At 42.8% G+C, this 16,516-nt stretch overlaps 1 protein-coding gene across 2 annotated transcripts in view; it reads left to right on the forward strand.

The window, feature by feature from the left end:
* The window catches only part of Runx1t1 (RUNX1 partner transcriptional co-repressor 1), a 144,690-nt gene that overhangs the window by 75,776 nt on the left and 52,398 nt on the right, over window positions 1-16,516 (forward strand). For both annotated transcript variants that reach the window (XM_038347418.1, XM_038347417.1), the window contains exons 2-3: window positions 10,954-11,091; window positions 13,076-13,317. In XM_038347418.1, the coding sequence (XP_038203346.1) occupies window positions 10,954-11,091; window positions 13,076-13,317 (380 nt within the window). The remainder of the gene's footprint in view (window positions 1-10,953; window positions 11,092-13,075; window positions 13,318-16,516) is intronic.

A 16,516-nucleotide genomic window follows, 5' to 3' on the forward strand; every position in this document is an offset into this window, starting at 1 on the left:
CTCCCTCTGGAGTTACAGTATTTGAGAACTGCTTGATAGGAAGCCAAGAACTAACTCTGGGCTCTTTGAAAAAGCAGCAAATGTCCTTCACCATGGAACCATCTCTCCAGCCCCCAAATCTGGCTTTTTAAATAGGAAAATCCTTGCTCACTTTTATGGCCCAGATAAATTTTGGGATTGGATTGATGTGTGGTTCATAATACGATACGTGCCTTGACTTGCAGCACCGTCTGAGGGGAGGCACTAGGAAAACCACTAATTCTATAGTTATTGCATAATTCTGATAAGCCCATGAAGACAATGGAGATGGTAAAAGAGCATTTATAACAACAGTGGAGGAGCCATCAAGTACACCTTTGTGTGGTAGGTTTGGCCTGAACTGTGTTCTTTCCCCAGACAGAGAGAAAAGCCTAGAAGTCAGAGTAGTTCGCAAGTCATTAAATTATCCTTGAGGTGGGAGGTGAGATAAGGAGGAGAGAGCAGAGATAAAATCCAGCTTCCCTGCAGGTCATTTAGAGGCTTTGGGTTGTGTCCTCAGAGTGAAAGGAAATTACTGTTGACACTTAAGCAGAGAAGTAATCAGATCCCATAGTTAGAATGTATGTAAAGCGCGCGCGCGTGCGCGCGTGCGCGCGTGCGTGCATGTGTGTGTGTGTGTGTGCGCGTGTGTATGTGTGTGTGTGTGCGCGCGTGTGTGTATGTGTGTGTGTGTGTGTGAGAGAGAGAGAGAGAGAGAGAAAGAGAGAGAGAGACTTATCCTGGTAAAGGTGGGATTGAGACTTCCAGGGTAAATCACACACATTCTCTCTCTCTCTCTCTCTCTCTCTCTCTGTGTGTGTGTGTGTGTGTGTGTGTGTGTGTGTGTGTGCTCGCATGTGCACATACGTCAGAAGATATTTGGTAGACTTGGTTTTCTCTCCACCTTTACATGAATTCTAGGATCAGCCTCAGATAATCAATCAGGCTCCTGCAGCAAATGCCTTTACCTCGTAAGGCATCTTGCCAGCCTTGGTTTGAATGTATCTATTTATTTCATTTTTAAATTATTCCCATGCTGAGAACCAGACCTTGTTGAGATAAACACCCAGGCAAATGCTTTAGAACTGAGTGTCTCCCTGTGCTGCCCAGGTTGGTTTCGCATTCCTTCCTGGGCCCCAGGGATCCTCCGGTTGGATTCTCATCATTAACAGGAACTACAGCTATGCACCTATGCTTTGGCCACACTATTTTTAAGCATCGCCAAAACAACAATTAAAATGAGTATGGGAGAAGCTGTGAGGCAGGTCTGTCATTCCCGCTACAAAAGATGCTGAGGCAAGAGAGCATAGGTGTCCACACAAAAGTTCCCCTTTCAAAGGGACAGCGTAGTTTATTCTGTTACCAAGTATGAGTTACTGTGGCCTGGGAACTTGAGCCAGTTTGTCCCAAACAGCATGGTCCAATGTGGTAAGAGTTTCGTGAGGATTTTATAGTTACTGAACAAAAGAAAGTCTTAAGTCATGTATTGGTGGAAATAGCAGGAAGTTGAGTTACAGCAAAGATGAAAAATCTTTGCTCTGGGTTTCAGATGCCAGCTGATCACGTGATTGCCTTGGCTTGTTGGAAGTCAGCAGTCTGCTCCGTTCATGAGTTCAAGGTTTCAGGTGTCATGTCACAAGGATATTAGGCCAGTACGGGGTGGAAGCTGAGATAATTTGACTCCAGATTTGTGATATGCCAACTCTCAGATGACTCAGCCTTGTGGAATCAATAACATAGGTAATCCTCTTTTCCATGGTAGCTTCGGTTCACACAAGGTGAAGGCTAGCCTTGTCACTGTGAAATACAGGCCACCTACCAACTGTCGCGCACCCCCGTCTCAGCCTCCTGAGTACTGGGATGATAGATATGGGGAATGAACCAGTCCTCCCTGCCATTTATTATTCTATTCTCATATATCCATGTCTACCCATGATACAGAAACTAGCTTGCCATTTCGCAGCCAAAACAACTCGTGCCCCCATTGCTTGTAAGGTGAAGTTTATTAATATTATTTCCCCCTGGTGTGTATTCAATTAAATCCAAGATAACTGCAGTTAAGATCCCACTCTTTGCTGATCTGTGGCTACACCACGTGTATATAACCCGTCCACCTTTAAAATTTGGCTTTGATTTGCTAGCTACTTGATATGGGAGGTGATGGATGCTGTGAATATGTTTTATTGCCATTGGTGAATAAAGAAGCTGCTTTAACAGAGTAAAGCCAGGCTGAAATATAGAGAGAGTAGGCAGAATCAGAGAGAAGCCATGTAGCTGCCACTGGGACAGACACATCCACTGGAGCCCACTGAAACTTTGTTGGCAGGCCACGACCTGATGCACAGATTAATGGAGATGAGTTAGTTTAGGATATAAGAGAAAGCTAGAAATATGCTTAAGCTATTGGCCAAACAGTATTGCAAATAATATGGTTTTGGTTTGATTAGTCTGGGGCTGAGCAGCCTTGACTGAACAAACAACCTCCCGCCAACAACCACCCTCTGGGGAACTGGGACTGACTGGACTGGGACTGTTTTGCAGAGGTTCTCAGCCTTTTGTTGTACATTTCTTTAACAAATAAGCTACTGGAGCAAAAATGATCTGTGCATAAAGAATATGAAGATCGGATCCCTACATAATGATGTTTTCCATAGTCTGGAATGATCTAATAGCTCTTTGTCCAAGTAGTTACTTTTTGTTAATTGGAGCATTCAGGTTTTCTCACTAAATCCTTTTAGTTTTTTTTTTTTTGTTGTTGTTGTTCTTTTCTTCTTCTTTTTTTTTTTTTTTTTTTTTTTTTTTTTTTTTTTTTTTTTTTTTTTTTTGGTTTTTCGAGACAGGGTTTCTCTGCAGCTTTAGAGCCTGTCCTGGAGCTAGCTCTTGTAGACCAGGCTGGTCTCGAACTCACAGAGATCCGCCTGCCTCTGCCTCCCGAGTGCTGGGATTAAAGGCGTGCGCCACCACCGCCCGGCTTTTTTTGTTTTGTTTTGTTTTCTAGACAAAATCTTTTTGTGGTCTGCCTGGCCATGGATTTACGATGCATCAGCCTCTTCCTTTGTTTCCCAAGTGCTGATGTCACAGGCATGTGCCGTCCTGCCTAAGTATTTTATATAGCCACTCAGTCAACAGTTGCTAAGAGCCTAGATGAGGAGTCCGGACTTCCTGTTCTGAAAGTGGAGACCCTGCTCTGATATCGTAAACAGAGTGGTGGAATATGAAGCAGATGGAGATGAAGCCAAATCAACAGAAGGTTGTGCATCCTCACCAGTTGCAAAGTCTTTGTCGTTCCGTGTTAGATGTGCGTCCTCTGGATGGAGTCCCGTGCGGGTGATGGAGACCACAGAATAGTAGCTAGCACTCACAGAGGACTCTGGCACGACGCAACCAGCCCCGACAGGATCAGGGCTCTGGTGAAGAGTAGTAGAATCTGAAGAGCCAGTGCTCTGGGTCGCACCTCCCCCAAAACCTCTCAAGGGTCAGGAGTGTTTTCTCCTCCTTTTTTGTTTAGGAGGAAGGGTGTTTCCTTCTACTCGTTCTTGACCTACTGCTTTGTTCAGAACTAGAGCTCAGCACCCACCTTGAAAGGCAGGCTTGATAGAGAATTAGTGGGATACAAGGGGCAGCTGCTCCATGGAACTGTGAGGGGAGGATTAGCACTTGAGTAAACTCAAGTGACCCCAGCATGGGACAAGGAGTTTGGAGCTGGGGCTCTGGTGTGTTTGTGACTGGGCAAACCATAGGAATATTTGTGTTTATCGTGGAAAATGTGGAACTCTCCTTCAGGTAATTGCTTCTTAGTTGTTAGTTATTCTCTGAGAGATAGTCTAAGTGACTCAGCCCAGCCTTGGACAGCTGACAGGCTTCCTCTTCCTTGTAAAGACTGGAATTACAGGGGTATTTTACCACGCCCAGCAGAGTATTATGTTTTTATTTTAATATGTTAGGGGTGTGTGTGTGTGTGTGTGTGTGTGTGTGTGTAGGAGGGAGACAATGACAGACTCTCTTATTATAGCCCAGTCTAGCCTTGGATTTACCATCTTCCTGCCTCAGGCTTCTTAGTGCTGGAACTACAGAGAAGCATCATTTTGTCCAGTTTTATGGGGTCATACAGTCGGAGAAAAGATGAGATTGATTCGTGTTTCAGAAATATTTATGGCACCTGTTTTTTTAGTTTGTTCATGTTGCTATAGCAAGTGATACCTTAGAGCGGTAATTTATAAAAATGGGAATTGGTTCCTCCCAGGGCTGAAGAACGGAGGTGATGGCCCCGTCTGCATCTGCAGCATGGCGCTCGTTGTTGTCTGTCTGTCCTCACATGGTGGACCAAGAAGACTGCAGTTCTTTCTTCAACCTCCCCAGATGCAGTCTTGGCTCTTTCTTAATAGTTGCCACACAGGATGGAACCAATGCTCTTGTGGGTACTGGGCACATGTCTGCCTCCTAACTATGTTCCATCCACCAACCATTTTTATTATTATTTTTTTTTTGTTTTTGTTTTTGCTTTGTTTTATTTATTTATTTATTTATTTATTTATTTATTTATTTATTTTTTTTTTTTGAGGCAAGTTTCTCTGTGTAACAGTCATGGCTATCCTGGAACTTGCTCTGTAGACCAGGCTGGCCTCAGCAAACTCACTGAGATTTGCCTGCCTCTGCCTCCAGAGTGCTGGGAATAAAGGTGTGTGCCACCACCAGGCCCCTGTTTTTAGTATTTTAAGAGATGGTCTCCTTACATTGTCTAGGCTGACCACAACTTGTAATCCTTTTGTCTTAGCCTCCCTATTGACTGGGGTGACAGCCAGCATATCTGTCTCTTCAGCGCTTTTATAATGAAGGCAGAACCTTCATCACCTAAGCACTTCCTAAAGCCCCCACCTCTTAATGTGACACCACTGGCAACACGTGAAATTTGGGCTGCATGGAGATACATGTCTATCCTCTCGATATTCTTCAAAGCTGAGGCAGGAGCTTAGGTTTGAAGCCAGGCTGAGATAATATAGCGAAACCTTGTCTCAAAAACAAAATGAAACAAAACAAAATAAAACCCCAAATGAACTTTGGGTGACATTTAGACATGGTGCATGTATGACAAAAGGCGATATAGACTCACACTTATGTTATAGTATGTAAAACTGATGACTAAGTTGAACTTAATTTCGGAACTTCATAATCTTGCTGTATTATGGATGTTCCCCAACTTGAGTTGAATGTTTAAGATTTGATCTTTTTCCTGGGACAGTGATGTGTGGACTGTTAAACAGCAGCCACTTGTACCTGTCGTCCATGTGATGGGGGACATTGCTCAGGGCGCGGTGCTACCCAGCTGTGTCTATATCTCCCCACCCATCCCCTCTCCCTGCTCTCTTGTCATTGGTTTTGTTTTAAAGACAGAGTCTCACTACGTAGCTCTTCTAGAAGGAAGCTCACAGTGTTCTTCTTGCCTCGCTCTTGGGGCTGCTGGGCTTACAGGTGTGCGACTCTATGCTTGGCTTTAAGTGTGTTTCTGAGCAGGCACAGCGGTGCACACTTCTTCTCCCAGCCTGCGTCCTCTAGGCAGAGATGGGAGGATGGAGAGTAAAGGTCACCTTCAGTTGCTTAGTGGGCTGGAGGTAGGCCTGAAGTATAAGAGACGCTGTGTTATAAAACAAACAAAGGCTGCATTTCTCTGAAACTGCATTTGATTCATTTATTTGTATGTGCGCGTGCGTGTGTGTGTGTGTGTGTGTGTGTGTGTGTGTGTGTGTGTGCAGATGCCATGGCGCTTGGGGAGGTCAGAGGACAATTTACAGAGATCAGTCTCTTGTTCTATCATATGACTCAGAGACCCAGCTCAGGCCGCCTGGCTTGGGGGGAAGCACTTTTACCCACTTATGGGCATCGCCAGTGCATCTCTTACTTAAGATATTGTCAATGAGCTATTGAATCATAATCTCAAAAAAAAAGTCCCAGATCATCTGTCCGCTATTTTTACTCCATCCTTGTGTGCTATTGATGGCGGGTATGACACTGACTGAATCTTTGAACTGTCTCTAATACAGGAAGTTATATGTGTCAATACAGGAAGTTATGTGTGTCAATACAGGAAGTTATGTGTGTTTATTTTACTTTGCTAAGACAGGGTCTTCCTGTAGCTTTTGCTGCCTGGACCTTGCTCTGTAGACCAGGTTGTCCTAACTCACAAGAGATCTACCTGCCTCTCTGCTTCTCAAGTTTTAGAATTAAAGGTATGTGCCACCACACCCAGCCTACACCTGCTTATTAAATGCATGACTAAGGGATAATTCAAAAGAGAAAGTTGTCCGTAGTGCCTGCTGTTTCCATGAGTTGGTGTGTGTAGTAATACATACACATTTTCTTATGGAGACAGATGGATGATTCATGACAGAGAAGCAAAAACTGTGTGATGTGGTTGGTGCATGGGCAGTTAAGGAAAAGTGTAATATGAGATCTCACGGGCAGTGAAGAATGGGCAGGGCATTCTAGGTGAGGGAAGCGACAAAGAAAGACCCCAAACAAACAAAAATCCTCCACAAAATCCAGGAGTAGCAATAGCCATCTCCTGTATTGACAGATCCTCAGACTTGATGGATTTGCAAGAGACAGATCTATATAGAAAAGTGCAGGATGATATAGGTGTCCTACATGTGTAGGGATATGCTAGGGTTTTAAACACATAATCTCATTTAATCCCATGTCACTTTTCTAAGAGCAACACGGAATAGCATTCCCATTTTTACTGTGCAGAATTAAGGGTCAGGATAATTAACTGGAGGGGCTCTTACCATTAATGGTCAAAAGAATCACCTTCACATTGATCCTCTCCATCATGGCAGATAACCAAGGCTAGTGTAGAATTCCTGTCTTCCATACCTTTAAACCACACTTCCAACTGTAAATGAGACAAGCACCAAGCTAGATTATGTTCTACCTTTACTATTAAGAAAGAAAAAAAGAAAGAAAGAAAGAAAGAAAGAAAAAAAAGAAAGAAGAAAGAAAACGGAAACAGAAGACATTGCATCTAGAGGGCCCTGGCAGTGGATGCCATATTGAAATGGTATCAGTAATACATTTTTATATGCTGTAAGTTTTTCCGTGCTCCACCATCTTTGGTACATATGTGCTGGGTGTTTGCCAAGTGGGAAGACTGTCATGTCTAGAAGTTGTGGGAGTCCTTACTGGAGAGGCCACATCTACTCTTATTTATTTTATCCACCTTCCTTCCAGACCCAAAGATTTTTCTTTTTCAGTCTTTTATTCCCTACCCCCCCCCCTCTTTCTCTCCTCCCCTCCTTGTACCATTTTGTGTCACTCCTTCAGTAAGTATCACACATTGTCCTCCAGCAACTATAACCCAGGAAGGATATACCAGGAAAATATAATCCTCATTAGCTTAAAACAATGACACGCGATGCGGTGTTGCCTCATGTTGGTTTAACCGTATCCTGTAATTTGAAGTGGGGTAAAGATGCTTCTCTGGTTAAGTCACTGCTCTGGTGCTGTTTGCTGTAAGGGTTTCAAGAATATAGATTTCAAAAACACTGAAAGAGTAATTCCAAACAAATGCAGCCACGCTCTGCATACTTGAAACATATTGTCTGAATTTATCTTAAATCTCCGTGTTCCAGAATGTTTCTGTGAGCATGGGTTCGGCCTGGCCGGTGGTTTCTTCATCTATCTCTACCCTGGGTGGATTGCGTGGAGCAGAACAGAATGACCTCCATATGGTCCGACTTTGTTGTAGTTTGTAGGGCCTCTGGGTTGGAACTATTGGATCAGAGAAGTCCACCGTCACAGAAATTTGGCTAATGTCAAAATCTGAAATATATCCATGTGCACATGTATCTGGTCGGAATGAATCTATTCCTGTTTGAACTAGTGGCATTCTTCCATGTGTTAATTGGTAGTTCTTGTCCCTAAAGTATTGATGAAATTGAGTGTGTGGTTCGAGGCTGATGTTGACAGCCTTTCCCAGTTAAAGCCATGAGTGTATCCATCATCTTTCCAGAAATGGACAGAGATCACGATACAAAGATTGTCTTGTGCAGAAGTCTAAATCTTAAGTTTGAAGAGGAAGCTCGTTGTGTGCTTTATACTGTATCTCCTTTTTCCTTGCTAGAAGTACTTAAAAGTACAGAGGAGTGGTGTGAGCCATCTCAGTTTAGGTATTGCCATCTGAGGTGGGCTGTGGCCTGGGCTGAGGAGGCCATCAGTTAGGGGTAAGCAAAGCTTCCCAGGGCATCTCTTCCTTTGGGGCCTTTCTTCTTGTTTTTGTTCTTTCCCTCTTTCTTCCTTTTCCTTCTATTGCTTCCCCCCCTTCCTCCCATTTCCCCATCCCCTCTCAGTCTGTGAAACCACGTGCTCCAAGTCTGTGTATCTGGCCTGCCTTCCCTCCTGGTTCCCTGTGAATGTTAGCCGAATGAAAGCCAGATGGACCAGCAGTTCCCACTGTTATCTCCCAGCAGACTCTGGCAAGCCTCCTCCCCTCCCTCCTTTCTTGGCATGATGGGAGTATTTGCCTTTATTTAGAGATACTGTGTTCCCTGCTGTACCTCTTCCCTCCACTGCAGCGCAAGTGGAGAGCTAATCATTCTGTTCTTGCCAAGGTTGGTTGAGAAGAGTATGTGGAGGGTTTAGTAGGGAGCAGTTTGAAGCCCACCTAACTTATTTTTCTAAAATAAGTGATTACGATGCTGCTGTTAAGGACTCTGAGGTAGCAGTTTGAAGACTTTTTTTTTCCACAGTAAGGTAAAGTCAAGTAAGTTGTGTTTGTGTCTCTGCTGACATTTCCCTGGGGACACTTCTCTTGCCCTAGAGTGACTCAGGGTTAAGCCAGTGGTCGAGAGGGAGGAACAGCGCCAGACACTGCTGGGCTCTGTCATGAGGCAATATGCAGTTATTACATTGATGTTGATTTTATTACATCATCCCTAATATCGTATCAACATCAGTTCGACTTTTGAAATGCTCTATTATATTGCCTCCCCACAGCCTATGATTTTTTTTTTTTTTTTTTTGAGACAGGGTCTTAGTAATTCTCAGGAGTGTAGGCCTCTGTGTAGGACAGGGCAACCTCCAATTTCAATCACTTCTCCTGCCTCTGCCTCTCAAGTGCTGGGATTCCTGGCATGTGCCACTCAACTTGGGTAGGAAATTGCTTTTGTTTGTTTGAACTATGATCTTAGGTGTTTCAAGCTGCCCTCGAACTCCTGATCCTCTTGCCTTCACCTTCCACCTGCAGGGATTACAAACCTGTGCCATGAAATCTGCCATAACACGTTGCTTTGAAGAAAGATGAACTAGGTTTGGGTTTTTTTTTTTTGCTTGTTTGTTTGTTTGTTTTAGACAGGGTTTCTCTGTAAATTAGCCCTAGCTATCTGGAAACTAGCTCTGTAGACCAGGCTGACTTTGAATTCAGAGATCTGCCTGCCTCTGCCTCCCAAGTGCTTAGGTTTGGGATTTTAAAAGTAGTGATCTGCGGGTTTACGTTTTCATTTAATAATTGACTTTAAAATATTCATTGATTCTAATTTTGTGTGTGTGTGTGTGTGTTTGTGTGTGCCCCTGATGTATGTATATGTACCATGTGTGCACAATCCCTAGCAATACAGATAAAGGACTGGATCCTTTGGAACTGGATTTACAGATGATTGTGAGCCACCATGTAGGTGCTGGGAACTGGATCCAATGAGTCCTCTTAACCACTGAGCCATCTCACCAGCTCTCGTAATATTTGACTTTTAAGTAAATTGAGAGTTACTTGTTATAATTTTCATAATAGTTTAAAAACCCTGCTCTGGATGGTGTATAATTTTACACTTTAAAAAGAGTACAAGTGTAAAATTTTGTGTCTAAAGTTGTAGAAATTCCTCAAAAACATTTTTTGAAGTATCTGTCATGTGTTTGTATAAATTTCGATCCAAAGAAACAAGCAAGAAACCATTTCGTTTTTAGCAAGAACTCTATTGCCTTGAAAATTATATTAGAAATAGTCGGAAATGTCAAGGGAAAAATATACTTAAAAGCCCCATGTCCACACTGTCATTCATTCCCAGGGGCCTGAAGCAGGAGGAGGATGCAGGTTTGAGACCAGGCTGGCCTACATGGAGCGTTCCCGGGTCAGCCTAGACTGTAGAGTGAAACCCTGTATCAAAAGCGAGTACACGTGGGCAAGAGGGGGAGTATACTTGAGTGAGAACAACTTGGGCTTATAAATGGCCACCATTGGGTATTCAGGTTTGTCCATGGCCCCTCTTTTGACGTTTATCAGTTTTTCCTTGGGGCTTCATATACTAACATTATTAAGTGGAGCATGTAGCATGCATGTAGCAGGACATAAATTCACACATTCTATATAAAGAACAGCTCAACTTCGCTGTGGACAGAGTGTTTCTGTGTTTTTAATGTAGGGCAGATAAAACTGAAGATCTGGGAAACATAGCTTGTTTCATTGAATCGACCGGAAAACCAAGCGAGGCAGGGGTAGGAGGGGTTGCAGGAACACACTGTGAAGGGCCTGCTCCTGCCGGGACCTGACTGCTTCTCTGACACGCGGTGTCTGTTGCTCCTGAGCTGTCAGGAGGGGTTCATTACGTTCGTCCCCCCTCATCTGTTTTCTGCTCCTCGCTAATGTTGGCTTCGGCTCTGAGTGAAGTTGTGCTGGTGCATATAACACCAGGAAGGTAGCATCTGCCGAGCCAGAAATAACAATAGGGTATTCTATAGCCTGGTTACAAATGAGGTCCCGCCATCTGTGCTACACCTTCTCAAGTGAGACGTGGATGGGGAAACTTCTGCCCTAAACTTCCATAGATAAGCATATTTTACTGATAGAAGATGCTGAATTTCTTGTGTTTGTGTGCCTCTGCAAAAGATAGACTCCGCTTAAGAGAGGGGTGTTTAAGGGATGAAATAACGTGTTCCTGGTGGCATTCCCAGATCGGACTGAGAAGCACTCCACAATGCCAGACTCACCTGTGGATGTGAAGACGCAATCTCGGCTGACCCCTCCAGCGATGCCGCCTCCCCCAACGACTCAAGGAGCACCAAGAACCAGCTCATTTACACCAACGACGTGTAAGTACTCAGCTTATGAACTGAAGTTTTCAGTTTTGAAGGTTCAATTGAAATTTTTCTGCAAGTAGAAAACAATCAAGGGAAAATAAAATCCCGTATCAATGCTTTATGCAGAATCGAGTGCAAAAACCTTGAAAGTTTGCCAGTAGGTAATGGTTATTGAACCCAAACAAAAGTGTCATGTTTTAGGTGTAATTGGCACAACTGTGCATATCCGCCTGCCTTTATATTATTTCTTTAACATTATAATCTGCTATGATTCGAGCAAATGAATAATATTACATTTGTTCTCTTGCTCTACTTAGGCCATGATTTTTAATTCATGTTAATGTAGAGCTAGCTCTTTATTTTGGTTTTTCAGTTTCACTTAGAACACAAAAAATATGCTATAATTATTTCTAGTTACTTCTACCTTGCCTTCTTTTATGTCAAATAGCTAGAAATAATGTTAAAATAAAAAGAGCTCACATTCTGAACCTCAAAAGGCCATTGCTTGGTGCAAAAGTTACCTATAGAAACTTTCTGAATTCAACAGCATGATTTTTGTCACGAACCTGCCGGGCTTTTATCCAAACTTATTCCATTTGCATTCAGTTCAGGCCCTATTCTCTGAGTCGAGTAATTGGGGTGTCCTTCCTCCTGCAGCATTCCAGAAAGGGACAGTAAATTCTGACCACCAAAAACTTCCCCATTCTCGTTCAGGTACTCGGTTGGATGGCTTTAATCAGTCTCACGGTTCTGGTTAAAAGTGTCATCAAAGCTTTGTGAAGCTAAGCAATGTTTATTTGTTCTCGATAATACTATTAATGGACCTCTGCCATGAAGCCATATGAATGAAAAATATTTAATAGGCAAAAATAAATCCATGAGTCTCTAAAGATATGTGTCCCAAGCTTTCCTGCAGGACCCCACTGCCCTTCAAAAGAGCCTTCCAAATGTGTATGGGGCAGAAGGTTGTGACATGCCAAGTTGTAACCTGTTGTCCAATGGTCTGTTATCCAAAGTCATGGTGACAGGCGTGTATCTTCTTTGACAAGGCCTGATGAGCTAGCATTGATAGGTAACTTTGTTCCTCGTTGAGATTAAAGAATGTTTAATTCTCTATTCTGCTTTTGCTTTTGAGAAATGGTCTCCTGTGTAGCCCATGCTGGCCTCAGACTTGCTATATATAGTCAAAGATGACATTGAACTTTTTATCCTCTTGTCTAATCTCCCAAGTGCTGGGATACCAGGCATATGCCACAGCACACCTCCACTTCTATGCTCGTTCTTACAGACCATCATCTTGATATTCAAATAAGTGTTTCAGGAAGAAATTTAGTCAACTGCTAATCCATGTGTTGGGTTAGTTTGAGTTGTCCCCTTTCACATTCTTAATACAGTTCCTTAGTAAATCCCAACCCATTCTGTCTTCCTATGAAAAACTTAACATATCCCCCTAAATAAAGGGTTAAGAAATAAGAGGGAAAGAAAATAGCCTTCTAATTGGGTGGTATAAGGTTAAAACTTGAAAGTCCTCTTCCTATAAACACAACTGTCAGTTGTGTGTACAAAACATGATTAAAAATGCTCAGTGATAAATTTAGTCCCTACCAAATATACACTTTCTCTAGGGGACCAGTTTGGGGAGAAACTGTCCTGTTATGCTGATGTAAGCCTGTGACAAAAGGCTGACATGCAAAGCTGTCTGTGCTACGTTTGAAGCATTTCAGGTGGTTGGCATATGTGCACATGGGAGGCAGGGGTGGCTCTGTGCGGCAGCAGGCTCCATTTATTATCAGCTTCTGTGCAGCAGGCTGCCCCTCACTGTGAGCCGGAGACTCTGAGCTGACAAAGTTCCCCAGGCCTTTTGCCAAATGTCCCAATATTTTTGAAAATACACAACCACTAGATTTCAGGGTAAGGACTCCTAGTGGCAGTTCCCTTATTCATTCTCCTTGTACACTGATTTACTTTTCTCCTTTTGGTTTTATGCCCTTGACAGTAACGAATGGCACGAGCCATTCACCTACGGCCTTGAATGGCGCCCCCTCGCCGCCCAATGGCTTTAGCAATGGGCCTTCTTCTTCTTCTTCCTCTTCTCTGGCTAATCAACAGCTGCCCCCAGCCTGTGGTGCTAGGCAACTCAGCAAGCTGAAAAGATTTCTTACTACCCTGCAGCAGTTTGGCAATGACATTTCACCGGAGATTGGAGAAAGAGTTCGCACCCTCGTACTAGGACTGGTGGTAAGCATGCAGAAATCTGTTTTCTGGGACAAGAGGCCATGTGTGCCCTGGGAGTCAGGTAGGTAAGGCGAGAAAAGTAGGTGCCCCAACCCCACAGCATTATCTATGTCTTCAGGTATTGAGCAAGTCCATTTGATTCTACAGTAAAGTGTTTTTCAGTTCTGCATTCTGAACGGACTCTACCATAGTCAATGTTACTATTCAACTGATTACAGTATAGGGATGCAAGTAGTTGTTGACTTGTTCATAAGTACATGTATGTATATGCATATTTGTGCATAGATGTGTTTATATGCTGTGTATTACATGTATATATATATACATATATGTGTGTGTTTATATAATATACACACGCGTTTGTAGATTCTTCTCATAAGCATAGTCTTCGGGCATAGTTGAGGGCCATCTACAGTAATAGAGTGGCTTTGTTATGTTAATGAGTCACTTAATCCAATTGAATGTTTATTTTAATGTCCTTGCTTTATGAACTTTACTATTGGCTTAGATGAGCAAGAATTTATGATAAGTAATACATTCTTCTTTTATGTAGTTTCATTCTTAAGGCTAACTGCATTAAAGATTTTATTGTGAAATAGACATAAAATTTACCATTTTTAACTGTACCATTCACTGGAATTACAAATACAGACACACTGTACAGTTGTTGCCCCTAATGCATCTCCAGACCCAGAGCTGCTGTGTGTGCAGAGAGAGAGAGAGAAAGGGGGGGAGTGAGTGAGAGAGAGTGTGTATGTTGAGGGGCACTGGTCATGGAAACCAGGGTCCTACAAATGTTCAGCAAGTATCCTTTTCCTGATCTACATCCTCAGCCTTCTGGAGTTGTTCCATTTTCTCAGCTGAAACCTGTACTCATTAGAGAGTAGTTCATTTCTCTCCAACCTGTTACTTTCCAGTAACGACTAATTAAATCTGTTCTATAGCATAAGAGGGCTGCAGAGTCTGCTCCTCCATTCTCAACTTCCTGAGTTCTAAGATTACAGAACTTGTGGGTCCTTTTAGTTCGATTTTTAAATTATCTTAAACTAATTCTTTTTATCTATTATGTATGTATGTATGTACGTATGGTTTTTTTTTTTTTTTTTTTTTTTTTTTTGGTTTTTCGAGACAGGGTTTCTCTGTAGCTTTGGAGCCTGTCCTGGAACTAGCTCTTGTTTTTTTTTTTTTTTTTTTTTTTTTTTTTTTTTTTTTTTTTTTTTTGGTTTTTCGAGACAGGGTTTCTCTGTGGCTTTGGAGCCTGTCCTGGAACTAGCTCTTGTAGACCAGGCTGGTCTCGAACTCACAGAGATCCGTGGAACTAGCTCTTGTAGACCAGGCTGGTCTCAAACTCACAGAGATCCGCCTGCCTCTGCCTCCCGAGTGCTGGGATTAAAGGTATGCGCCACCACCACCAGGCTTAAACTAATTCTTTACTGTAGGTAGAATTATTTAAACTATTAGTTTGGAAATAAATTATTTGTCCTGGTGTATTCCACTGTATTCTGTATATTATCAAACTGGAAATGAGAGTATATGTCCTCTTTTAACTCCTTACCTTCAAGTCATTTTATCTTAATTGTGGTTTTTGATGCAAACAATTCCTTAGTCCATAGGAAAGCTGTGGTCCCAGTACTGAGCCATGGGGTCCCCTGATTAACTAGTCCTTCCCTCCAGGCCTGAAGTGGAACTGACAAGTGTCCCCTAGATGACTTACTGTCATTATGTGAAGTGATCATTGGCAAAACAGGACCAAACACAGGCCTTGGATCACCACTGCCTACATTTAATAGCTTTCGCATTTAAGGAAGGAAGAATGTCACATTTCCCAGTCTGCCAGCTCCTCTGTCCCCAGGACAGAAGGTGACTTTTGTAGAAGTAGACATGCATCCCTGAACTTGATGTCCTAGGTCAGTTTCTTACATCCTCCTCTACATTTACTGTTTCCTCACTTCCCCTCCTTCCCCTTCCTTCCCCTCTCACTTCTTCCTTCCCTTCCTTCATTTTTTATGAGTTAGGGTCTCTCTCTATATATAGCATTGGTTGTTCCAGAGTTCACAGGCTGGCCTTGAACTCACAGAGATCAACCTGTCTCTTCCTGCCACGTGCTGGGATCAGTAATGCGAGCACCATGCCCGGCTCTTTATTTTTATTTTTTAATTTGTGTAATATATAGGCCTTCCAGCATGTCAGTAAGCCAAGGAACTGCAAAGCAAATCCACAGCAATAACCATGTCAAATAGGTGATGAATTTGTTATCAGCTGAAGACTGTGTCTCGAGCTGGTGGGGTGGTCTACAGCTGTGATCCTCACATTCAGAACGCTGAGACGCAAGGATTGGGAAAGGCAATCTGTATAGCAAGACCCTTCCCCTCTAATTTCCCCAAACGTGAGTTGAATATTTTTTAAATTAAAAGTGGTTTCAAAACTTAGAAAGTAGAAAATCTTGATAGCCTTAGATAGAATTGTCTACTTGTTAAGTGGTAAATATTTTGAGTGAAGTAAGTTTTTCAAAATGTTAGTTTTACCTACCTAAAATCTTTGTAAAGAACTGGGGGTGGTTATTGTGTCCACATACAATAACAAGGGACTTTTTTATTTTTTCTTTTCTTCCTTCCCTTCCCTTCCCTTCCCTTCCCTTCCCTTCCCTTCCCTTCCCTCCTTCCTTTTTTTGGCACAGGATCCCACTGTATAATCTTGGCTATGTCCTATAGTTTCATATGTAGGTCAGGCTGGCCTTGAACTCACAGAATCTGCCTGTCTCTCCTTCTCAAGGGTTGAGATTAAGGACACACGACCCCACACTTGGCCTAGAAGTGACTATTTGTTCAGTGAGTAGAGAAGAGGAAGGGTTTCAGGATATTGTCCAGGTTGCCCAAGGGTTTAAAATGAGCTGGGACTGAACTTGAACTTGTACTCTGCATGCCTCAGTGTCCTATGTGGGGATTGTAGGAGTGCAGTGTGAGCCACCTTGTCCTGCTCAGACCCTGGGACATTTGATGGACCACCTTGTCTTAATTAAATGCACTTTAATAACTGCAGATTTTAGAGCTGGAAGCCACAGTAAGCCATGGGACACGATCTTCGCTTTATGGAGTCAGCAGATTGTACATTGGAAACTCTGCATCTTTTGTCTGTTATTATACTGCATGGTACCAATATCAGTGTAACTGAATGGTTTTAGTGTTTTTGGTATCTACTGAGG

Source organism: Arvicola amphibius, chromosome 11 (genome assembly GCF_903992535.2).
Source record: "Arvicola amphibius chromosome 11, mArvAmp1.2, whole genome shotgun sequence".
In the NCBI taxonomy this organism is placed as follows: domain Eukaryota; kingdom Metazoa; phylum Chordata; class Mammalia; order Rodentia; family Cricetidae; genus Arvicola; species Arvicola amphibius.